General features: G+C 41.6%; 1 protein-coding gene across 1 annotated transcript; it reads right to left on the bottom strand.

The window, feature by feature from the left end:
* Positions 1-3,649: 3,649 nt before the first annotated feature.
* Positions 3,650-25,086, bottom strand: LOC120563929 (ceramide kinase-like). The gene is made up of 14 exons (XM_039808452.1): positions 24,728-25,086; positions 22,816-22,857; positions 21,111-21,248; positions 19,886-20,008; positions 19,634-19,759; positions 19,205-19,271; positions 18,838-18,983; positions 16,766-16,840; positions 14,124-14,276; positions 12,814-12,919; positions 11,434-11,513; positions 10,858-11,063; positions 9,292-9,506; positions 3,650-9,119 (listed from the first exon to the last, which is right to left on the bottom strand). Exons 1-14 carry the CDS (start codon positions 24,861-24,863, stop codon positions 9,032-9,034), a joined length of 1,701 nt encoding a protein of 566 aa, XP_039664386.1. The 5' UTR covers positions 24,864-25,086; the 3' UTR covers positions 3,650-9,031.
* Between the last annotated feature and the right edge of the window lie 404 nt (positions 25,087-25,490).

Here is a 25,490-nt window from a genome sequence, read left to right as displayed (position 1 = left end):
CACAGACAGGTGCAATGGGCAAATGCTAGATCAGATCTGCTAAATGTGTCGACGCATGAGGAATGGGGATTAGTTAGGGTTAGGGTAAGATTAACAGGGTAAGCCAATCAGAGGCAGAATAAGGTAAAAATAAGGCGGGCCACGAGGCACGTCTAGCGGATCCGATCTAGCATCCACCACTTCAATGTTTAGCTGTCCAAATACTTACGGGGCAAAAGTGTAATTACTTATTTAGAAAAAGAAAGTCAACCTCATATTTTCAAAACCTCACCAACACAATGAGAAGACAACGATATTTAACAGTTTGATAATCAACCTGAAAGTTAACAAAATATACAAAATGCACAAAAAAAGTGTAAACACAAAATGCATCAAATGAAAAACACAACAAAGCATATCAGAAACCTTTACATCCATCCAGTTTTAAACATTTAAAAAAAAAGGCAGAGTTTTGTTTCTGAGAGTTTCTGGTAAAACTCTAAAATGTCTCCAGTCGCTGTGCGGAGAGACTCACCTGGACAGATCCTGCTCAGAGACCAGATCAGACCTGCAGACTGGCTGTCGGGTCCGAGACGCCTGCTTTTGTAACCCCTCAGGTATCGACCCTCCGACAGACTTCCCTCTGATTTTATTGGTCTGACTATTTACCGTGTCAAAACATTAAGTGAAGGAACCAGATTTTCCTGTTTGTTCGCTTCCTGAAATCTTAATGAAATTATTGGCTCCGACTTCCCTAATGAGCTCTAATCAGCCGTGAGAGCTGCCTGCTGTTTGCTCACATGAAATCATCCTCACAGACCGTAAACACAAGGGTATTGATCCACAAACACATGTTACTATCTTTTTTTATTACTCGGATTTGTGCTTCTGTTTGTTAAAAGGTTGTTTAAAGGTGACCGGCACAATTGATCAATGTCACATATGAGTCACAGGGGCCAACTTTCAATAATGTTTACTTCTTACTTTGATGGTTTAAGTACATGTTGCACTTTCTGTGCTTTTACTTTTGAATGCAGGACTTTGACTTTTAATGAAGTATTTTTATATCGTTGTATTGGTACTTTTACGTAAAGGATCTGATCTTCCACCACTGTCAAAATCATTTTTAAAAACAAAAATACCAAATTCTGTGGCTCCAGCCAGCAAATATAAATACTCGCCTGTATTTCTGACAAACTGAGTATCTTTGAGCTCCACACTGTGGGTCAAACAAACCATCACTACCCTTGAACGTCTTCTCGACCGATGAAATAATTGATCAATCGAGAAAACCATTGGCAGATTAATCAAAAATGAAATAACAATCATTAGCTGCAGCCGTGAAGAAAATGAGAACATATCTAAAATCTTTAATCCCTAATGGGAAAGCTAGTTGGGCTCGTTTCAAAAAGGGAAAAAGTTTCCACAAATATGTCCAAAAAAAGGTTTTATATCTTCTTTTCAAACAGAAAAGTCTTCAAAATAACTGTATGTGTGGCATCAGTTTGAATGTCATCACACACAAAGTTAACAGAATTTAAATTTCAGCTCAATTTAAAAAGGTCCCAATGTTGTAAAAAGTAAGATTTCCATGTGTTTTTGGAATCATAAAACAGGTTTAGGTGCTATAGAAATACTGGGAAAGTATCAAAATGCTCAATCCACAGGAAAATGCACACAGCCCCTGCCTTTAAAACGAGCCGTCAGGACCTCCGTACGGTTGCGATGTCACAACTGAATCTATAGACCCGATCACAATGTTTGTTTACAATATCTTCCGGGTTATAGAACTCCTGCTTCCATAGCGTACAATTTAACGGCGCTGAGCAAACGGGGACGTGGAACAACTGCATCTACTGTCATCTCATTCTTCTATGATGCATGTTCGATGCTTTCATATCGCAATACTTTTACTTGGGTTAGGTTGGAAAGCTAATTTAACTGTTGACTGAAGAAAATGACGTCAGATAGGTCGGACCACTGTGTCTAATCCTCAAACGTTACAGTTGAAAATGACAACAGGACTAAACAGTTTGCAGATTTCACATCTCTTCACATCTCTGCAATTCAAATCAAAACTGTTGTTGTTGTCTACCCGGAAGTTATTTTTACGTTAGCGTTATGTCACGGTGATTCGGTCTATATATTATCGGTAGAAAGTGCAGCTACAGTGCTGTTAGAGTCATTCCCCGGCTGCTATGGTGGTGCAAAGACTCAGAGAGTGCAGGTGCGGAAGACCCGTAAACGCTGACCAATCAGAGCAGACTGGGCATTTTTTAAGGGGGGCTTAAAGAGACCGGCGCTAAACCTGAGTGTTTCAGACGGAGGGTGAATATCGGTATAATCAGAGACGGTTTAGAACCGAGACGCCCCGACTCAGAGTAGTTTCCTGTATCTGTGTCACCGCCACGGCCACGCCTCTTTAGGAGACTAGCGGCAGGTCCGAGTGTATTGATTCTGATTGATTCTTGATTATGAGCGACTTTTTCACCCGATAGTCACCAAAGTATATATTGGACTGTATTGGAAATGTTACGTGTAACTGCATGTATGCTTCAAACAAAACAACTATACAAACCTTTTAATACCGAATACGGTATCGCTCGTGTCTCTGGTGTAGATTGATGAAAAGAACAACTAGAAGCTGTTAGTATGACAACATACATAGTTTGTCTGTTGAGTTTCCCTGGCTGTTGCTGGTTGACAAGTAGCTGTGTGGGCTAGGAAACAGCCCCCCCCCCACATACATGCTCACCGTTGCTAGATGATAACAAACAGCTGTTCCATCAAGGACATCACCCACCCCTTGCATGCTCGTGCTGCTCACCCATAAAACTTCTGTGTAATCCTATGTTCTTCGAACACATTCAACAGACTGCTTTGGCACTCTGTTGAACTGTCTCCTTCTACTTGCAAGACAATAATAAAATAACTCCAGTGTTTCAGACGATCATTAATTTCTGCTTCTCCACCGAACAGCCAAAAGAGATTTTCCACTACCCAGGACCCATTTTTCACGAGCCACATATTTACAGAACATTCTGACCCTAAAATGGCATTTTTTCAGATGGACATATCAGGAGAAAATTAACTTAGTTTGAGACCTGTTTCTGTCTCAGGACCAAACTCTCACAAGATCTGGCAACACAGAGAAGCTAACGTCAGCTAACAATCGTGAACGCCCTAACAAAACCAATCTCTGTGATGCTAAATATGTCTTTTAGCTGTGTAAATATCGTAACGTTGGCAAACGAACGTATTAATAAATTATTGAAATATAACTTCTCATCCATCAACACGACGTTCACTACACGTTCAAACGAGGCCGGGAAGTGTGGACCGTTTCATACCATTGCCGCTGCTTGAAATGCGCTATCTTTAGTATAGAGGATCTTTGGTATAACAGACAGTATGAGAATAAAGTGGTTTTTAAACATTAAATCATGTAAACATGTTAGAAACCCAAAATACAAGTATGAAATGAAAATGAGCATGATATGGGACCTCGTTAGCCACAGAAGCTTGTCTGCGAGTTCCAAAAGTAAGGCAGCTAGCGTCGTTATGCTATTAGCCACAGAGGCTTTCCTCCATGAGAATACATATTTAAACAAAACCATCATTTAATAATTCTTTCATTGGTCTCATGTGAAGAATAAAAATTGTGGACACGTTAAGAGTTGAATATGTTTTTAATTCCTGATAATTGAAACAGCTACAGCAGAAGGTAAAGATCAGTTACAGCTCAGATTACAGCTAGAGGTCGACTCATTCACTAGATGAAACTAGTTTTCAGCGTCAGATTAAACTACAGTGTTAAAAAAATATAGAATATACAGTTTATACTACTTGTTAGTTGGAGAGGTTCAGATTGGGAGGAATAATGTTTCCCAGAGCTAAATGTTTGAATTTCAAGAGTATTCACTTTGGATTGTGCTAAAAATGGACATTTGAGTTTATTTTGACATTTAAAAGAAAGACACTTCACTAAAGATAATCCTCATTTGTTGTGCTAATCCTTAATTCTACACAGGGTACCTGACAACACTAGAGATGTTCTAATGGTTTGGTTACATCTTTAACTCTACCTCTAGGTTTTTACATATTTCACTGCTTCACGTCTTTAAAAAGGTCAGAGCTTCATACATCAGCAACATTTAATAACAAAATCTGTTCATTTCAATATTTCATCTGCAATCTGTGGATTCAACGATAATTAACTGAATTTGTAAGAAGACCTAAAACTTTGCAATGCAAATCTACACTGCTGATCACATTCAAACAGCGTCTTGACAGCGTTGACCGTTGAGGAAACGGAGAGCTGGAAAATTGGGGAGGCTATCATGTTAGCTGTGTGTCACCTTACAGGGTTTTTTTATTTATTTTTTTATTGAACTGCTCTCCACAAAGAGATGCTGCATTGACTGTGTTATTGTCTAGGTAGCATGCTAACTGCTAAACAGTAGAAAGCATGTCTACAGATTGTGAACAAGAAGAAAACTTCACGTTTCTGCCTTCTGTTTTCTGGATACTTCTTCTTTTCACTAAGTGGGAGATATCATAGTGGCGTACAGTAATTCCTGAAATCTCTGACTCAGCATTAACTAGAACTGGCTGACATGAATGTATTTTTTTTTCCCACCTAGCGTTTGGTAAATAAGGCCCGGTCACTTTTAAAACTGAAATTTTGCAGCAATTCATTCCAGTGGAGTTGCAGTGATGAATAAAGTTCATCTTTGGTGAACTTTGACATGCAAATACATGCCGTTGACCAATAGCAAGCCATACAGGTGCTGACTCAGCACAGCTCGTTAGCCTTTTACTCAACCCCATCTGTATAAAGTATAAACTGCAACACAACAGAGACATCATCAAATAAATGGTATGAATGTATTGTCCTGTTAGTGACCAAGCTAACAAGCTTGCTAACGGACAGAACCTTTTCCCCCCCCTTCTTCATTTACTCTAAATGAAATTAAAGAGTAAACAGCCCAGTACAGAGCAAGTAGAAAGGAGCTATCGTGTTTGACTAGAGCTAGCATGTTCCGGCTTGCTAGTTTGTTAGCAGATACTACGTCACCAAGCTTCAGGCACCACCTTTTTCGTTAAAATGTGCAGATTAATTTCTCTACGCCACTTTTTGTTATGACCGGGCCTTTTTCAGTCTGTACGTGAAAGTTTGTGAATGCAACATTAGCTACTAGCAAGCCAGCTAGCTTGGCAGTGAGCTATTATGGCTAGACAGGATAGCTACTGCCTGTTAGCTACTTAGCTATCTCTGTGGGCTAGTATAGCTGGCTCGGGCATGTTCGTGGCTAAATTGCATGTTAGCGGTTAGCTCACAAGCTACAGTAGCTCCCCAAGTCGTTACCACGTCACCAAACCACAGACTGATTCATGAAAACGTGTAAATGAATTGGCCAGTTTCTAGTTTGACCTGGCACTAAATCTATAAAAGCACAAACACATTTAATTCATCATTGCAGCCCACTAAATGTAAATATTATTATCCTCTCCCAATTCATTATCCACCTCAGTCATCAGTCGACCTCTGTGTGCGCATGATTGACACATTTGGTTTGTTGTTGTTTGGAGGTTTTACAGCAAACATTCAGATTCTGATTGTACATCAATACGTTAATAAATCAACATGAGACAGACGGCTGAGCTAAAGGTCTTCACAGGTCCACTCGGTTCCTACTATACTTATAGTTAGTCTAACAATGAGGCCACATTGGCATTCACATTCATATTTTAAGACGCCTAAAATATGTTCCAATCCATCTCCATTTGAATGATCTGATTCATAACTTCATCGATTCATAAAACCCCGAGAACAATCTTTTAATAGGCTCCGTTTTAAAGCTGGAGTGGAGAGTTTGGTATCGTATGAATCTAGACGATCTAAGGAATCCATGTCATGCTAAATAATGCTCCAAAGTAAATCCAAATTTTGGCGAAGGAAACACTGGCATGGACATTTTCACAGATGTATGGCTTTAGGTACACCGTCTCTGCACTAAAGAAAGCACTTTTCTACCTCGATGTAACTGCTTTGGGGTCTATTCTTAACATTTTTTAATAATGCACCATCTTAGAGGGGTTCTTGTACAATTCACAGCATTAATTCTCTGAAAATCTCTTTCAGATCTAAGCAAAATTGTATTGGGAACTGAAATTTCCCTCATTGAATCGATATAGAATCAAATCACAAATCAAATATGGACATTGTGAATCGGAATTTAACCGATTCAGGAAATCTGTGGGGATACCCAGCCCTATTGTATTCCCGTTCTATATTATCATGCGGCTGCCATTGTTGGTAATTCCTTTTGGATCCGGTGTGTTTTTCCTTGAAATGTAATGCATGCATGTACGGTTTCGGTAGGTTTTTGTACAGATACTTGTTTGATTGGGTCCAAGATTTTGGACCCGTGAAGACCTCTAGGCTGAGCTACACCTGTCACAGACAAACAGACAGCTACATCAGTTAACCCTGGCTGGTATTTGGTCAGATTAGGATCAAGAGAAAGTGTATTGATTGGCGTTTTGGAGCACCGCGAGCTGCTACTGGTTCCCTCCTCTGTCAGTTTGAGTCCAGCTCGACGCCAGCAGAGAGGAAACAGGATTGCCATTAAACAACACACAAAGAAACAGGTTCTACAGTCTGACAGTCCAGTGCTGACACTCTACTTCCTGTCTGGTTAATCTCTGGGTCAAAGTTAAAACGGTTTCCATTCAGTCAGTGTTTTGGAAAAGAATCATATTAATTCAAATGTATGTCCCCTTGCAGCTGCAATGTTTGCAAACACTGCCCTGACGATTTAGAGCTTATAGTGGAGCTAAAAATGTACAATTTGTCCTGAGTGTGGTGCTAGAGAAAAGTTACAGGGTCATTCAAATCTGAATGGTTCAATCTCCTGAAAGAAGTAATGAGATCCGGACGTTTTAGGATGATCTGAAAACATCCGTGGGGACAAACTGACACCACCATCCTGAGGCTTAGTGAAGAAAATGCAACTTCACTGTGAATAATCTAAGTAAAGAACAAGATGCTGCTCCATGTAGACTGTAACCCATGTGGACAGATAGCATCAGGCTACGACATGCTCAGACCTGCGAAACCTACAATGATCCAAAACAAGACCAAACATGATTTGTTTGTGAGGAGACGGTTGAATATCAACACTGGACTTTTCAGTGCTACTTCCTTTAACAAAAGCAGAATTCACAAAACTTCAAATACTTCAATAATAACGAACCTTCCACTAAAACAATAAAATTCCTGTTCGGACTTCTGTGTGAAATAAGCTGCATTTTTCACAGTTAGATGGATCCAGTTATACACAAAGGCTTTTCCTTTTTGGATTTAACGGAGAACATTTTTAGTTCTTGTGGATAAACTTTTAAAACTATATGGCCAAAAGTACTTGGAGAGCCCTGTCTACGCACCTTTATTGCAGTGATTCCCAACTTTAAAACAAGGCAACGTCTGCTTACGACCCCTCGTCACAGGTTGCATGTCTATTGGTTGTGAGATGTTCAGATCAGATTGCATTATTTGAATTATTACGACATAAAAACGTATCCACAACTCTGTGGTGCTTTGAGCTCAATCCTATAATGACAATGCTAGCATGCTAATGTTTTGCAGGTATTATTTTAAACGTTTCAATAAAACTTTGACCCGATGCTGCCGCTACACAAGAAAAGGGATCGCCAAAGCTATTAAAATTCATCCTGAGGGGAACATGGGCGTCTGTTCCAACTTGCATTGTAATCCATCCAATAGTTGCTGAGACATTTCAGCCTGGACCAAAGCGCCACTAGGATGGAAGCAGGTTGGGAAACACTGCTTTAGAATTCTTTTTGGCCTTTTGTTTTATGTGAATCTTATTGGATTTGTGGAAGGTTCAGATCATTAACTCGATCTTTTACATAACAAAATAAACCCAACAGACGATTGTGATGCACCGAGAGTATGTTGAAGTTATGGCTACATGATGTTGAAACAGAATATCTGCACTGTTTGAGTGAAACATCGGTGTTAACGCAGTACTTTTTCAGATGATTTACTTTGAGTCCTGCGTTTAGCTCAGTTCATTTGCATATCGAGCAGAAACGAAAGGTTGAAAACATTCACGCGTGCGCTGTTCAGCTCACTCAGCCACGGCCAGCTTCACTGACGCAAAATCTCCTGGACTAAAATTAAGATTTGAGATTTGTCACAGTTAATTTTTTTTCTAAATGGCCGGGAATTAAAATATGTAAAAATAGAATTTTAATAGAAACGACGGAAACATGGGAGGATTGGAGACTAATCTAATGCGCCTGTTTGAGAAGCAGAAAGTAAAAAGAAAGGAAAAAGGAAAGTTCAACAGTGGAAAATAAATCTGTCAGCACTATTTTTCCCTATAAGTACTAACCATGTGAAGGGGATTTACTTTCTACTTCTCATGGGTGTGAATTAACCCCTGACCCCTAATGATTACATGACTGCTGGAATGACTGGCAGGTGTCTGGCATCCCTAAAACATGTAGCAGATCATTCCAAATCCAGGATCATTTCGGAGCATTGAAAATAACTAAAACTATTCAAAAAGTGCAAATAAGCTAACATTTCTCTTACAACGTCTAATACTCTACATGAAAATAAAATCAGGTGCCAGACGCCCGGCAGCCATTCGGAGCCAACAGCGTCACCCAGAACACAAACAAAAATCTGAGGGTGAAGCTTATTTCTCCAGGTTAATGTCCTGATCATTTCTGTAACAAACAGCTTCTAGTTTCCAGAAAATATAGATTTAAAGCTGGTTTCGGACAATTGAAGGAAACTACACCTCACTTCCGGTCTGTGAGGAAAATCATGGATTTTCAAACCCAGAACGTGACGCTACGTCTCCTTCCCTACTGCTAATCTTTGTTGAGTAACAGCACGACTCGTAGCCTCCTGGTGAAAGGATGTGGCGATTGTCGCGGTGACGGTGGACGTAGGCCGAGCCTGGAAACAGAGCGATGACTCCAGTGTCTGATGCGAAACAACGGGGGTGCGGGCCTATATTGCACAGGGGTTGGGGAGCTCCTCGAACACCTTAGGTTCTTCGATCCCTCGCGCAAACAGCTGGATGAACTGGCAGTGCACTCTGGGATTAAAAGAAGGAGAAGGTGTTTTTAAAGAGAAATTTCACCTGGGTTATAATAATATTTGGTAACACTTTACTTGAAGGTATCTACATAAGAGTGACAGAGAGTTATAAACGTGTCATAATCGTGTTTATGATTCGTTTATGACACTGTCATAGAGAGACTCCTTACCGGACGTCGATGGCTGTGTGGTTCAGGATCTCGCCGTCGCAGTTCCAGCTGCTGTAGGCGGGGGCACAGCCGCACGCCGGGTGGTCTCGGCAGATCTGGCTGAAGATCTGGTGCTTGCCGTTCTCCCGCAGGTCCAGGTCCGAGTCGCTCTGGCAGTGACGCGGCGTGAAGCGGAAACGCCGCACCCGGTGGACCTCAACAAACGCCAGGTCAAACTGGTCAAGACGAAACAAGGCAGTTAGCGAGGACAGCAGGTGTTAACTGTACCGGGCGTTTGGTGGGGCTGGGACGATATGCTTTTGTCCCTTTTTGATCCTTTCACAGTACATGGGTATAATAAACTGCTAGAGACAATATATCATGGGGACATTTCTAGAAGCTAATTGATTTCTAAAGAGACTGTACATCACATGTCAGTCAGTCTGACATTCTTTTCATTTTGTAAAGAAGTACATGACATGGATCTTTTGCTTTCAGTCCGTTTTGCTGGAAACAGATATGATGTAGTCGCCGTCAGCGGTACCGTGTATAAGGGGTAGGGCTGGGCAATATATGGATGTTATATCGATATCGTGATAGGAGACTGGATATCGTAATATTGTAATATGGTAAGTGTTCCTGGTTTTACAGGCTACGGTGATGTAATTTTCTGAACTTACCAGACTGTTCTAGCTGTTCTATTATTTACCTTTACCCACTAAGTCATTAAATCATCTCAGGAGATTATTTATCAAAAATCTCATTGGGTAAATAACATTCTGTTAAAGCACCAATAGTCAACCATACAATATCATCGCAATATCGACATCTAGGTATTTGGTCAAGAATATCGGGATATTTGATTTTTCTCTATATCGCCCAATTACGGGAGGGGTGAGGGAGGGGTTCGGGGGGAGGGGGGGGGGATCGACACAGCATTGTATCGCAATATTTTCTGTGGCAATACTGTGTCGATACACAAACGGCAAGTATCGATCTTATTATTATTATTACTAGTGCAGTGCCCGTTGAAAATGTGCCTGTTTGGAACGGGCCAATTGCTTGGCCTGTGGTATTGCTGCTTGTAGAATTCTTCAAAACCTAATTGTACCCCAAAATTACTTAGAGAAGGACCCCAAACCACTTCATATGCAACTCCCCTGTATACCCTACTACTGACTTACAGCGTAGACTACATCTACATCAGAGGAAGACATTGTACTACTATATTTATCTGACAGAATCAGAATGTAATCACAAAATATCACAATGACAATGTGGAGTAATCAGACATTAGGCTCATGGACTCATAGCAAGTGTCGTTTGATTGTTAACCTAGTGCTACTTTGCACATGTTTGTGGGCCTGAGGTGCCAAAGCTCTGCTGCTCTTTATCTGTCTCTGGTCGTGCTCACTGCTCACTCAGTGTGAGAGGGGGAGGGGCCAGTGGCTAGAGCAGCAAAAGCCAATGTGTGCTTCTTTTACCGACGATATCTTTTGCGTTTCTCATCCAAACAACGTCAAACTGCTGGAAAAAGAATCAATCATAAAAATCGTCGCAAAAAAAACCAGAATACTGATTTATTACCTGGTCGTCTTTGCTGGTGTGTCGTAGGAGGTGTCGGAGGAAGTCGAAGCGGGAACATTTTCGGACCAGGATGAGGTCGGTGGTGCCGTCGGCCAGGTGAGCGGCGGGTGAGAGGCCTTTGGGGCTGCGCGGACAAGCGCAGCTCATACTGGCAGCGTTTATAGCCAGGAACTTCCCTCGGAGCGTCCTCCACTCGCTGTCACTTTCTAAAACCAATACACCCCAACACAGACAGATTTCACCTTTCTTGCTGCGGCCAAACATGCATCACTCCAGGTTTTGTGCAAGTTTGGCTTGGCTTTTGTTTGAAGAAAACATTTCTCAGGAGTTCAACCATAAATAGCAGCATCCATCCATCCATCCATCCATCCATCCATCCATCCATCCATGGGCGTGTTGGAAGGTGCATTTTATTGTATTTGATGAAGCCAGGCTAGCAGTTTCCCCCTGCTTTCAGTCTTTGTGACTTTTGTGTGAAATCAGTTGGTTTGACAGGGTATCGACTCCAAAGACAGTTCAGTAATAATCGTATTAATTGTGTTTTAGAAGCTCCCGATGAGGATTTGTTGCACTCACCGCTGCCTGATGCTTCATCCACCTCGTACATCTCAGCTTTCTCTGGAAGTAGCTGCCTGTTGTGCTGACAAACCACACAGCTGGAAGGAATATCAAAAAGACACACAGATTATTTTAAGAAAGTCCTAAATCAACAATCAGATCATTTAACCAGAACAGAACTGTTTTAGCTACGAAACTTACAGTAACTGTTAAAGTGCTCATATTAGGCTTTTAGGCTTTTCCCCTTTCCTTTATTGTGTTATCTATCTTTTTTGTGCATGTTATAGGTTTAAAAACTGCTCCAAACAGCTCTACTGTAGTCCAGCCTTTACTTCAGAGACAGACGTGGTCACTTTGTAACACACGTTATAATGCTCACCTAGCTGCTAGCGTGGCACGCCCTCATACTCATACTACTGCACATGTGCAACTCCCAACAAAGATGGAACAGAAGTGAAATGTCTCACTCTGTAGCTAAAACAGAGAGCTCAACACACAGGGTGAAAAGAGGAGCTGCAGCAATGTGCAGTACGACAAAAATATGGTGTTTTTTGAAAATTAAACCATGTAAACCAATTCTGATATAACCTCTAAATACAATTATGAACCTGAAAATGAGCATAACATGGGCACTTTTAATCACCTGAAGCAAATCCTTAGACAACCATTACTGTACACTTAAACATTTCTACAAATATTTGAGGAGAAACAGGCAATGCATTAACAGAATCACAATTCATATTTGGGCAGCGCTGTCTAGATGGACAGCCGTTCACAAGCAGTCATTCAGAAGATTGTGGCGTCCGGTAACTTTCCCACGCAGAAACTCGAGTGAAGATAATTAGCTCTTCTGAAGAGTCCATCATGTTTTTTTTTTTAATCCTCCGTGACCTCTTTGGCTACTTGCAAGAGTGTGGAGGAGGGGTGGGGGCACGTGCGCGATTACAGAAGGCTTGTATCATGTGGACGCGCCGACAGTTTTGTTGTCATTACTTAGAATTCCTCATGGGGGGCGACAGAAACTGCGCACTATAGCTTTAAGCTATTAAGAGCTACAGGGGGAGGCTGAGGAACGCCACTGTTTTCACAGACCATCTGATTTCATGTAGTAATGTCAGCATATAGTGACAGTTTGAGCAATTTTTTTTATGAAAGTTAACAACTATAGCTTTAAACTGACATATTGGCTTACTTGAACCAAACAGTTTTAGCTGACTGAACCTTTATGTAACCCAAACAGAATTAAACATTTGTAACTTAGCTGAACTGAACAAAACAGAGCTGAATACTAAATTGAATTGTTGGGTAACTTGAACCTAACTTCAGTATTTTAGTCCCAGTTTCAGACTAAAATCTGCATTTTCACTTTTTCTTTATCTATAATCGCATTTATCTCACCCAGATCGACACCTGGTGGCGTCCCGCGGTGTTCCCATGATGCCTTTGGCCGGCAGGTAGGACACCGTTCCTTCATAGTAATGATGAGTCAGGAACATCTTCACACCTGCAGGATTCAGAGCGTCATCGTCATCAGTACAATACTTTTTCATGTAGTACTTGTTCACTTAAAAGGTCCCATATGGAGACACTTAAACTTATATTTGTACCGTTTATATGTGTTTATTAAACACTAATTTAATAGTGTTACCAAAAAAATTTTTTTTTTGATTTTCCCACACTTTTCTGAGAGCCTTTTTTCTCCCCTCTCACACACGCTTGGATTCGCTGCTGGATGGAATGTTCAGCCCACAACTAAAGAGCAGAACGCTCTGATTGGCTAAGCACAGATCTACATAGAAGGCTCTGATTGGCTAAGCACAGATCTACATAGAAGGCTCTGATTGGCTAAGCACAGATCTACATAGAATGCGGCCTGGAATCAGATTTTGTTGAAAGCCTACTATAAACCAACATGGCAGCGGGATTTACAAGACCTTACCAGTTAGAGCCCGAATGCTCAAGTTCAGAGGATTCAGGCAAAGAGGACCAATTAATTTCTTTTGGAAGAGGTCAGTAGGACGTTTGGTAAGTGTGTGTTTTCATCTTAGTAGGCTGTAACGCTTTAAAAAAGTCAGCAAACGTTAGACAGCATCATATGGCCCCTGATTCAGTACGAACTGCGTAGTACATAGCCGAAAAGCCTGACTTGGCACAGGTTGAGGCAAGTCTCCAAAAATAAAATCCATCCACTTGTCAGCGACATCTTTGTCTTTTGGAAGGCAGTGATGTATTTGATACTCTGCACCCTGGAATTATGCATTTCTCATGGCCGGTTTTCAGGGACGACTTAACTCCAGGCATGACTCCCGCTTCTTCTCGGATTCTTCTCAGCGGCACGAAGCGAACGTTGGGAAAGGGGCCGGGGCTAGGTCAATTTTGGAACATGACACCCATTGGTTACCCGGTTTCTACGTAGCAAATACGTACATCAAATTCTAACTGGCCCGTTTAGCTGGGAGGCAGTCTAGTTTTGTGGGGGGGTGGAGAAATGGCGGCAGTGAGCGATATCACATTTTCACAGCTTTTAATTTACACCCCGGAGCCTATAGGACACTCAGAATCCCATAAAAACCCATTTTCACCATATGGGACCTTTAAGTACAGTATTCTCTATGAAATGTAGTGAAGTAGAAGTACAAAGTATAAAGTTGCATGTAATAGAAAAACTAAATGAAAGTCAAACATCTGAACACGTGCTGTATTTCTACCTGAGAGGTCGTATCTGGCCGGTCCCATCCATCGCTTCTTCTCGCTGTCAGTTAGCACGTCGCCGTAGAAACCGTATCCCAGCAGGGAGACGGAGTATTGCAGGAAGGCGTTGTTGTGGTGGACCGAGCACACGTCCATCGGCTGAGAGTCTCCTGAACACACACACGTGTAAATATACACAATCAACATACTAACCTGGAATCATTTTATGCTAGACTCAAATCTTTGTTTTAAGAAAGTAAAAAAAAAATTAGAAAACTAGACCTGCAACCAGGTAAACCAGATAACAGGGAAGCTTTAAGAGAGAGAGCATTGCTAAATAAGACTCCAACTTGTGGTAACATACTTTAAAATGTATCTTTAAAAAAAAAAAAAAAACTGAATTATTTCTTGCACACTGCTTTTTATTCATATGGTTGTTTTTTATTTTATATTATTGTAGCCTGTTATATTCCATTTGATGCTGTATTATTTTAATTCACAATGGATTTTATTTGCCTATTGCAGTCCTGAAATGTTTTAATCCTGGTTCTAGCATGTAAATATCTTTTAATTTTGTTTTAAAAAGTTCATTATAACAACACTACTTTTATTTGGACATTTGGCATAACATGTTCAGACTCAGAGCCTATTTTCTGAAGAAAAAAAACACTAGATGGCAGCATGAGACCATGGAAAGCAAAGTAATGTGCTATCACTGGATTTTCATTACATGTGGTGGGACTATGTCAGAGGATAACTAGATATGGATAAAGAAAATGTGTGACGTTTGTATAACTACAATGGGCCCTATCTTGCACCCGGCGCGGCACAAAGCCCGACGCAAGTGTCTTTGCTATTTTAAGACCATCCAGCGGCAACACCGTTTACATAGCAAATGCACCTGCGCCCATGGCCGTGCTGGTCTTACAGGGAGGTGTGTTCAGGTGCATTCTTGACGTATTGCTATCTTGAGGCAGCGGGAAGTGATCGCACCATTGACCGTCAAAAACCTGGTCTAAAGTTAATAGCGCAGCATTTCATTCTTATTTTAACAGCGCATTAGTAAAATGTGCCTAGGCTTATGCACAGTGCGCGCACACTATGCTTCTCACACACACACACACACACACTTACAAAAGGTGCAAATCCTCCATCATAATAGCAATGCGCCAAGGTACAAACGCGCCTGGCTTTTAAAGGGAATGGGAGATGACACTCCGATTGGTTTATTGCATGTTACGCCCAAAACACACCTCTGATTAATTGAAGCAACGCTATGTAACTTTTAGCGTGAGCTGTAGTTCCAATGAGACAACCTGTAGGGGGACCAAAGCAGGAAAAGTTACATAGTTTTTGCTTTAAGACACTAAGTACAACTGAACCATGCGCCCGGCGCATGGACCCTTTTTTCCGCCTTCAAACTAGCCAAAGTGGATTTGGACACCGCCCTAAACGCACCTGCGCCAAGCGCTTCACGCCGTGCTCTTAGATCGTGAAAATAGGGCCCTATAACCTGAAGATAATAAGAAAAAGGAATTGCAGTGCCTCCTATTGTTGGATTTGCACAAAATATTGGCATTGACATAGATGACATTCAGGATTGGTGCACCTAATCTGGACAATGATTGGTAAGATAAAGACAACACAAAGTTATAGAATAAATATTAAACACATATTATAAAAACATCAATCTACTTGAAAAACTCTTTTAAAAATTTAATTTCTTTACTTTGAGCAAATTTGAGCAGGGATGCAACTTACGATTATTTTCATTATGGATTCATCTTGATTATTTTTCTCAATTCTTTGATTACTAAAGTGGTCTATAAAGCATCAGAGAACAGTAAAAAATGTCCCTCCCAGTTTCCCCAGAGTCCAAGGTAATGTGTTGGTTTGTCCGACCAACAGTCAGAAACCCAAATACATTAAGTTGACTACTTATGCAAGAGCAGGAAACAACACCCCCACCCTCCACCTTCCCCCCCTCTCTCTCCTCCTCAATAGCTACAGACACAGAAATGGCACATCCTAAGGAAAGCTCATTGTGGGACTGGCTCTAGTGGCTGGAATTCTGCACCAAGGCTGAATTTCAAGAAAGAGACTTCAGATACAGTATTAGGGGACCACTAAGGTCTATATAAAAGAGACTTCAGATACAGTATTAGGGGACCACTAAGGTCTATATAAAAGCATCCCAAAAGCAGCATGCCATGGGACCTTTAACAACAACCTGTCTGATGCTGAAATGATTCCTGTTACAGTTAGGGCTGGGTATTGTTCAAACATTTTCGAAACCGATACCAATACCGTGACTTTGATACCGGTTCTTAAACCGTCCTTTTTTTGGATACCAATTTCATAAAACAAAAAGAAATTACAACATTACGGCACAAATCTGTTTCAGCTTCTACTACGCGAGTAGAGCTTTTCCCCGTGTGTCTCTACAGACATCGTTAGATCTTGGTAGAAGCATGCTGCATGCTTATTGGCTCACTAACGCTGATGCAATTTACTCCTTAGGTATTGAACTTGGGTATTGAATGACGAGGTATTTTCGATACTTGATACTTCAGAGGCAATTCGGTCGGTGCCTAAAAAGCAATGAATCCGGTACCCAGCCCTACTTATAGTTGAGGTGTAGTGGGACAATGGGACTGACCCACGATGATGTGCAGTGCAGACGTTACGGGGTCGTTGGTGCCCACAGTGGCGAAGCAGATACAGTCGGTTGAACCTGAAACACACAGATTGTAAAATGTTCCGGTGAGCTGAAGAGCAGGACTGAGGTTTCTTTTTTTTAATCAAGTGAAACGAGACATGAAAGGCGAGACTAAAGCAAACAGGACATAATACTTTGGGTGACATGACGCGGTTAACACGACGGGGCAACACAAAACATACAAAGACGAAAAGAGGAAATGTTACATCCTGTGGTTTGTGGCTTTTAGCAGTTGTGTCTTTGTGAGTGTGCATGCGAGTGTAGAGGAGCCAACGGTGGAAGAGGCTTAAAAGATAAGGAAAGAAAGAGAGAAAGAGAGAGAGGAAAGAAGAAAAGAAAGAACAAAAAGAAAAGGGGGGAGGAATAATTAGAGTGTTCCTGGCAAGGGTGGTTGATGATATCCCATGGTCGGACCATTTTAGATTTAGTTTCATCTATTATCTGCACTTTTTATTTTTCCGTCTCTTTCCAAATTTAGTGTGCAGCTTTGTTTCATTTGTTTGTTACGTTATGGAGACAGTGATTATTCTCCTTTAGCCGCGGCGGGGGGGGGAGATGATTTAAAACATGTTTTCCTCATTTAAATATACATGCATACAGTACATACTAGAGCCCGACCGATATATTGATGTATATATCGGTCGGGCTCTAATACATACATACAAACATACACGTGTATGTACATATGCATCATTTTGTTAGGACATCAGGCCGCCCCAGTCAGGAAACAAAAAGGATATGTAAGACAGAAAATAAATAAATACATCCAAAGGTGTGTTGTATGTGGTTGTATATGTATATGTTGTATTATATTGAAGAGAGGCTACATCTACACTACTACATTTTGGTTTAAAAACAAATATCTTTTGCAACGTTTACGCCTCGCGTCCACACTACTCCGGCGTTTCAGAGGCCCTCAAATGGAGACATTTGGAAACACTGCTGCCCCCGATTAGGTTTTAAAAATCCAGGGTTGCTTTGTAGTCTGGACGGGCACAAATGGACACGTTTGGAAACGACAAGGCATTTCTATTAGTCTTATCGGTTAGGTGGGCTTAAATCCAGGGCATGTTGATCTCGATTCGTAGTACAGGCCTCTGCTCTTACTTTTCACCATTGTTGTTCTTTCTGCGAAGAGTTTTCTGTATTTTCAACTTCATTCATACATTCATGATTTTCTTCTGCAGAGTAATATCAGACAATCTGCTTCCTGTTTACACTGGCACGCACATGCCCAGTGTGTGTGAATGGTCATGTGATATGCATTGTCAGATGTCTTAACTGAGATTAGTTCTGCTAGAGCTAAAAACCTCTTCTCTTTTCTCTCAAAACTGCGCTTAACAATGTAAACGTAGTAGTGTAGATGTAGCCAGATGGTGGGATAGGGGGCCTGATGTTACTGACGACTTCAAAAATTCAGATTATTATTATTATTTTTTTTTTTTTTTTTTTTAAATCAAAGTTGCCTGAAGTTTGGAAATTGCACATTTCACAACAACACTGCTGCACTGAGCATCAGCAGCCATTAATTAACTGGGTGAGCTGCTTCTTCACTGCACACCACTGCAGCAGAGAGAATTAATGTCTCCCTGAGTGAGTGAGTGTGTGAGAGAGTGTGTGAGTGTGTGTGTGTGTGTGTTTATAGAGCACTTAAGCAGAACAGAAACCACAAACAAAACAGAAGAAACTGAGAAACAAGGCCACGGTCAGTCAGTACCTACATTTATACCCCGGAAACAGAGAATTCTGCTCTCCGATTGGCTGTCAGCTGTCTATTAAAATCACATCAGTGTCTACCCCTATTGCACATCAACAGTTAAACATCTGTTCTAAATCAAAGCTATATTAACCCTCTGGGGTCCATCTGTTCATCAGTAAACACACGGAGTAGGTTTTATTAATAGTAATGAGAGTTTTACAGAAGACGGATCCTTTCTAGCCCTAACCACCAAATTAACTAAAAATCCAAACATAAAAGCAGTATTTTTGATTGTCCCATCAGTATTTCTGACCTGCAGGAATGATTCCAATGCGAAGCGTGCAGGGGATCAGTGCTTCTTCCGGACAGTTTGGATCTACGCCGCCGTCGAGCTGCGTCTTCCAGATCAGCCCGTGGATGATCTCACTGAACATGCCGTCCCCTCCGACACACACCACCCTGGGCCGGGGGCAAAGCGAGACGTTACAGGGTACACTGGCTTTTCATAAATTACTCCGCTTGATCAGCATGTTCCCTCAAAGTGTAAAAAAAAAGTCTGCAGTAAAAACAGCAGCCCGACAGATGTGTTCTCGACGGTGCTTTTATTTTGGCGGGTCGCAGGTGCTCCGTGATGTAATAATTCACCAGAACTCGGTTTTGCGAAGGAACTGAACTCTCACCCGTCAAACTTCTGCAGCTCCGCCCCCGTCTTCAGGTGGTCCCTTGCATAATTAGCGCGCTCCGTCACTATGACAACAAACACAGACACAATGTGCGTTGAGATAAAGTTAAAAATACCAAATTGTGGCTAATTCAGAAACAATATTGCTCTCATATTTAGTTTTTACACTGCGTTCCCTCCGTATACTTTCCTTCCTTTTTCATTTCATTCCATTTTAGTTCCTCTCTATCTTATTTTTAATAATGTTAATCTGTATTTACATTTTTAACCAAAAGCCCTACTAGGGACCAGTGTTGTGAATTAGCTTCAGCTAAAAACACTATGTTTTTTGTATCTGTCTATCTAAATAAACTTTAATAATAAAAAAGATTGTAATCCCTCTGAGACAGGAAGCCCGAGAACAGGAAGTGAGTAATACGGGACGTACCGATGACGTGCGTGGAGACGCCCGCCTGGGCGAACAGCGGGGCGACTTTTCGCTCGTAGATGCGTTTTCCCTGACGCTTCCCGCTGTATGGGTTGATGTAGACCAGCAGGCGTTTGGGTCTGCTGGCTGCACACAACAACAACAACAACAACGTTACTGACTAACGTTTCTGGCAACAATCACGTGTGTGTTAGTCAGTGTGTGTGTGTGTGTGTGTGTGTGTGTGTTGTTTGTGTCGGGGTAAAGTCGTACCGATAGCTGCGAGCTGCTCTCCGATGCTGCTGACCCAGTGTTGACACAGCGCCTCCTCCGGACACGCGAAGGTGACCTCAGCACACCGCCAGCGGTGGTGCTGACTCCTCTCCACGTACGACACTGACACACAACAGACACAGACACACACACACACACACAAAGTCAAATCTTCATGATCTTCAGGGAACTATATTCTCAGACAGGCTTGCTGCGAGCATATCACTCCGCCCAAGTACTATATTCTTCCGCCTGAGAATATAGTTCCCGGTTTGTTTACAGTTAGAAGACGGCTGTGTCTCATGTTACGTTGTTTTTTGTACACGCTGTGACTCTACAAATCACAACACGTAAATAGGAACATGTTGGTGTTATTTTGTCACTTATTCGGAGCAGTAGGATTACTGGAACCATTCACCTGCCTGTTCTGTGATGGGCTGATGCCGCTGGAGCCATCAGACAGCTTTACAGCACGCACTGAGATGAGAAGGGTATGTATGGACTTGTCTAACTCTGGGGGTTACGGTGAATAAGCTAAATTCCCAATAAGTCGGCGTGTTCCTTTAAAAAAGGAAGATTTGTTCGGAGTTTTGCCGACCGGATACGGCAAAAGTTTAATCTATCAACTAGCTCCGCTACCTTCTTCGTTGCTCTGCCTGGTTGTAGTGCTATCCTATTGCGTGCAGAGGGAATTTGAACCGAGACAACCGTTTATCCCGTCCCTCGGATTGAGCCCTGCCAATGGTGAGTTCCCTGACCCAAAATCTGGATGTGGGTCTGACCGGTCAGGCTAACATCCACGGTGAAAAGGCATGAATTAAAATATTGCTTGCTGGTTTTTATGCATCACTCAAACAAGGAATCGATTTCAATTGAATAATCCATATTTTGAACCCAGCCCTACTTACAGATGTGTTTCCTGGATTGTCTGTTGTGCTTCCAGGTGTGTTTCCAGATGTTTGTTATATGTGTTTTTTTTTTTTTTTTTTTACATCCAAGTGTGTTTAATGTATTTACCCGTTTCCAGATGTGTTTAATGGGTTTTAACTGTTTCCACATCTGCTTATTGTATTTTCACATAGGTCTCCAGGTGTGTTCACTGCATGTTTCCATGTGCGTGTACCGATGTGTTTCCAGATGTTATCTCACCATTTTCAGGGGTGTTTACTGTGTTTAAAAAGGTGTTTCTAGGTGCGTGTACAGGCGGGTTTCCAGATGTGTTTACCAGTGAAGGCCGGCCCGCAGTCCTTTCCTTCTCTCTCTTTGATTTTTTTCCAGCTGCCATCGTCTCTTCGTCTGCTGCTGTTCTCCTCTTCCTCTCTGACAGAGAGGATCTCCGACACTGACACAGTGTGACCCACACCTACACAGATTTGAACATCAGATATATTTTCGGAGCCTCTATGCAAGCACCTGAACGCACCACCAGTTTCAAGTTCCACGTGATATTTAAAGAAATGAACTGAAACCTGAACTCGAACCAAACAAGGACAACACAAGAAGAAAAGAGTCAGGGTGGATTGGGTAATGGTTGCTTTTGGTTTTCAGGGCTCCAGACTAACTTGTTTTACTAGGAGCCAGGGTTTCCTTTAGGATGTTTTTTTAGCAGTGGGGGCAGGTCTGTACAAACAACAACTCGCTTCAACACAAACTAATGTATTTATTCACCTCTATTCACACACAATGAGGCATATTTTCAGTTGTGATTGAACTGTATTTTTTGAGGAACTGTAGGGCACTTAACAGCTCCAACAGGTCTACAATTAGAACGGACCCACCGCGGTGACGTTTTTGGTGGAGGTGTTCATTTAATAGTCGACTCGGAAGAAAGCCAACGTTTTGACAATAAACTACATCAACCAAATAGTATGTGGAGTTAAACTGGACGGGCCCAATAACCTCTGAATAGTTCTACTTGTTGTTAAATTGCAATGTGAGCGGCAGCCAACATGCGTTATGTTGGCAGGATCATTTAGAAAGGCAACCGCGACTACAGTTTTTGTACAGCCCTATTTCGGATACCGTGGTGGCAGAAATTTTGCCATGGCGGGCCGCCACTACAAAATCAACATAGAGGAAACACGGAGGAGCACTGCAGCCCCTAACTGAAAATGTAGGGGCGCACACCTTCAATCAACCTGCAATCAACCTCCCATGTTAACAGGTTAGAGCTTACACACTGCCAGCACGTCTCCGGTGCGGCTCGAGCCGCCCCGAAAACGCATGAATGCTAGAAATATGACAGACGCCTATTTGTCACGCGACACGCAAGCGTGTTGGAAGCGTTTCCAGGCAAAATAGAATACGAGAAGATGTTTATGTCATTCTGACACAAATACATTTAATAAATGACATTTTGATGTTGGAAAGTCTCTGGGTTTTTGACATGAATGCAGATATAAATTTCTTTTCAAATTGTATTTCGATTGGATTCTGACAAAACAATAACATGGACTTTATTATCTCAGGAAAGGGAATTGTTATATAAATATATATATCGAAATATGTGCAAACAAATGTACAAGCACAAAAATATTGACAAAATAAAGTTGAAGAACACGCTATAATTTCATTTTATGAATGGGAACCATACATGTGTACAGACAAGGCTAGCAGCAGCAGCAGCAGCTCCGCGTCAGACACATTTCTGGTGTGTAAAGACGTAGAAAACGCCACGCAGCCGCCACGCAACAGAAACGCAGCCAGTGTGCAGGTGCCCTAACTGTGTGAATGGGATCAGCGTGTTCCTGCTTCCTCTCAGTGAACCTTCCCTGAATAAATAACAGGTAAAAAAAAAATATGTTTTTTGTAACATAACTGCAGCTTCAGTTTGAGAACAGAGTTTTTAAACAGCAGCACCACAATCTGAACTAAACCTGCAGTCGGCAGGTGGAGTTGGCCCACTGCATTGTGGGAGTAAAATCTCCTACCTGGGTCTGGTCGACGACGAGGGAACGATGGAACACAAAACCCTGCAGGAGAAGCACACAGTGAAAAAAGAAAAAAACACTTCAGAAGAAGTCTAGACTCAATTATTTACTCTATTCATGTGTAAGAGTAGTGGTAAATGTAAGTACATTTCTAAATACTGCTATTATGCTTTACATATTCATGTTTACAGTGCAATAGACAACATACTATTTGTCTTCTTAATATGTACTTTTAAACTACAGTTTATGAAAACAGCAGCAGACAGAAAGCAGGTCAGACATGAAAGATTCACTACTGAAACACAATCACATTAACACACACTGCAGTCTTTCTCAGGTTTACACACCCAGGGGCTTTTTCTGTTCTCACCACGGCAACAGAAACAGCAGGACCATGATCATCCGAGACACTGAGTCAGCGGAGACAGAAAGGAGCTCTGACACAAACAACTGAGTCAGCAAAATGCCTGGTTCCTTGTGAAAATACAAGTCAAAAGCTACAGGCCTGCGGACATAAAAACGGAGGGAGAGAAGTCGACTACATCTCCCAGGATGCATTTCTACAAATCTTTAGCTGCAGAAACATTCAGCAGTGTGAATGAATAGCGATAGGAATCGAGAACCGGTTCAAAATTGCCCGATCAGAATCGCATACCTCCGAGCTGAGCTCATCAATTCCTTTCATCGATGTTGGCGTGTTTTTCTGATAGTTGCAAGAGAGAGAAAAAAAAAACAAAAAAACGGTGGGAATCGTAATCGAAAGCTTGTTCTGATTGATGGTTGATTCAAAAATCGGTCAGTTGAGATGAGGTCAGTAAGTCAGCCAGCCGGGTGTAGCCTGATCAGCTGCTTTGAATATTCAAACTGTCAGTTTCCTGAATGCAGCTCACCTGTCTGACTGAGGAGGACATACTGTACCCGGATGAACATGGAGGCTCCACTGACGAAGAGGAGACCTTTACACTCTATGAAGCCCTTTGTAACTTGGGTTTTTAAAAGTGCTCTACGTATAAAAGATTATGATTATTAGGCTACTGATCCCTGGAGGAGGAAATTCTCATGTCACAGCAGCAGTATGTGAACAAAGCCACACTGAACCAGACATATACTGTAGATCTAAGCTATAATGTACACTGTATTTAGATCATACCTCCAGCTGTTTATTCTGTATATCATTTCTTATTAGCATTTCCTGCACAAAGTATTTTTTTTCTTATACGCACACCTCCTGTAACCGCTGCACATGTTCTACTGTTCATACTTTAGCCATATATCTAGCAAATTCCTATCTTTTTATTCTACATTCTATATCTATTCTAGATTTATTACGTTTTTTTCTGTACACTACTCTGCCCTTTGCTGCTTTTTGAACTTCTGGTTAGATGCTGAACTGCATTTTCGTTGTCTCAGTACCACCCTGTGCCATGATAATGACGTTGAATGTAACCTAATCTACCTATTATACCTTTCAACCCTGCTGTGAGAACTATGAAATGATGTTGTTTAGTCTTCCGAACACATTTTATCTCCTTTATTTCTCCATATTACCCTAAATTTAAAATACTGTAAAAATGGTATGAGGTTTGGTGTGTATGGTTATCTCCCCTGCCTGTAGCCTGACTGTGACCTCCACATACTGTGCCACACTGGATGTTGTGGGTTATGTAACCGGATATATCAATTCTCACTCACTGTTACAGTACGGACTACTTTTTATTGTGTACAGTACGTTAACTCGTGTTATCGCCAGGTCAAAAACACAGATAGTGTGTCCACCATGTCCTTTGTTTGTCCATTATGTCCTTTGTTTATCACACAGGGTGTCGCGGTATGTTAAAGGCCGACAGACAGACACGCAGACAGAGAGGTAAAGATACATGGACAAAAGGCAGACATATTGTTGGGGTCTTACTGGGCCTGAACGGGTGATACACCGGGCTGGAGGTCCGTCTCTTCCAGGTGAGCAGGGACCGACTCAGGCTCACGTCGTACGCCGCGTTTCTGACGCGAAGCTCGGACAGCAACAGCATCCTGCCCGGCCTCTCCATCTGCGTCTGTTCCTCCTGCTCCTGTCCTTCAGCCGGCTGAGGGGGCAGCAGCAGCCCGGGGACGGTTATCTCTGTCCGGGCATGTTCTCTTTGTGTGTCCGCAGAGGATATAAACCCCGAAATAACTACTCGAACCGCAGAAAAAGAGTAGCAGTAAAAGTGTGACCGTGTAGCGGATTTCAGCTCGAGAATTTTTTCTGACAGATAGCGGTTTCTTGCCGGAAGTAGGAGGGGCTTGATGTTGCGTTTTGGTCCTGCCAGAAAACAGAATATTGGAAATTTCGATTCAAGCCCGTTTGTGGGGCAATAAAATAATCATAGATATATAAAATAATAACGTTATCAACAGATACAAACTTAAATTCAACATTTAATCCGTATTTGGTATTTTTTGTCACTATACTGATGAGATTTTTGCGGGGAAACTGTCTTTTATCTTTTCTAAGCTATTAAAAAATAAAAAATAAAACAATCACAAATTAAATTAATTAAAACAAACAAACATGTACAACCTGTTGTCAGTTTAATTTTGTAAATTAAACTTCCACAAATTCAAAGTAACAAACATGACATAATTATTGATAATATTGAAAACAAAATTGGTTTCCTCAAAAAGTGGTTTGATCT

Source organism: Perca fluviatilis, chromosome 8 (genome assembly GCF_010015445.1).
Source record: "Perca fluviatilis chromosome 8, GENO_Pfluv_1.0, whole genome shotgun sequence".
Taxonomy (NCBI): domain Eukaryota; kingdom Metazoa; phylum Chordata; class Actinopteri; order Perciformes; family Percidae; genus Perca; species Perca fluviatilis.
The sequence above is the reverse complement of the archived record's forward strand: the minus strand, read 5'-3'. Positions and strand labels throughout refer to the sequence as shown.

Coding starts and splice junctions, on each gene's coding strand:
- LOC120563929 (XM_039808452.1), bottom strand. CDS start 24,863: ATGGAGAGGCCGGGCAGGATGCTGTTGCTGTCCGAGCTTCGCGTCAGA. Junction 21,249..22,815: donor TCGTCGTCGACCAGACCCAG/GTAGGAGATTTT, acceptor AAATCTGTGTAG/GTGTGGGTCACACTGTGTCA. Junction 16,841..18,837: donor CATTGGAATCATTCCTGCAG/GTCAGAAATACT, acceptor TGTGTGTTTCAG/GTTCAACCGACTGTATCTGC.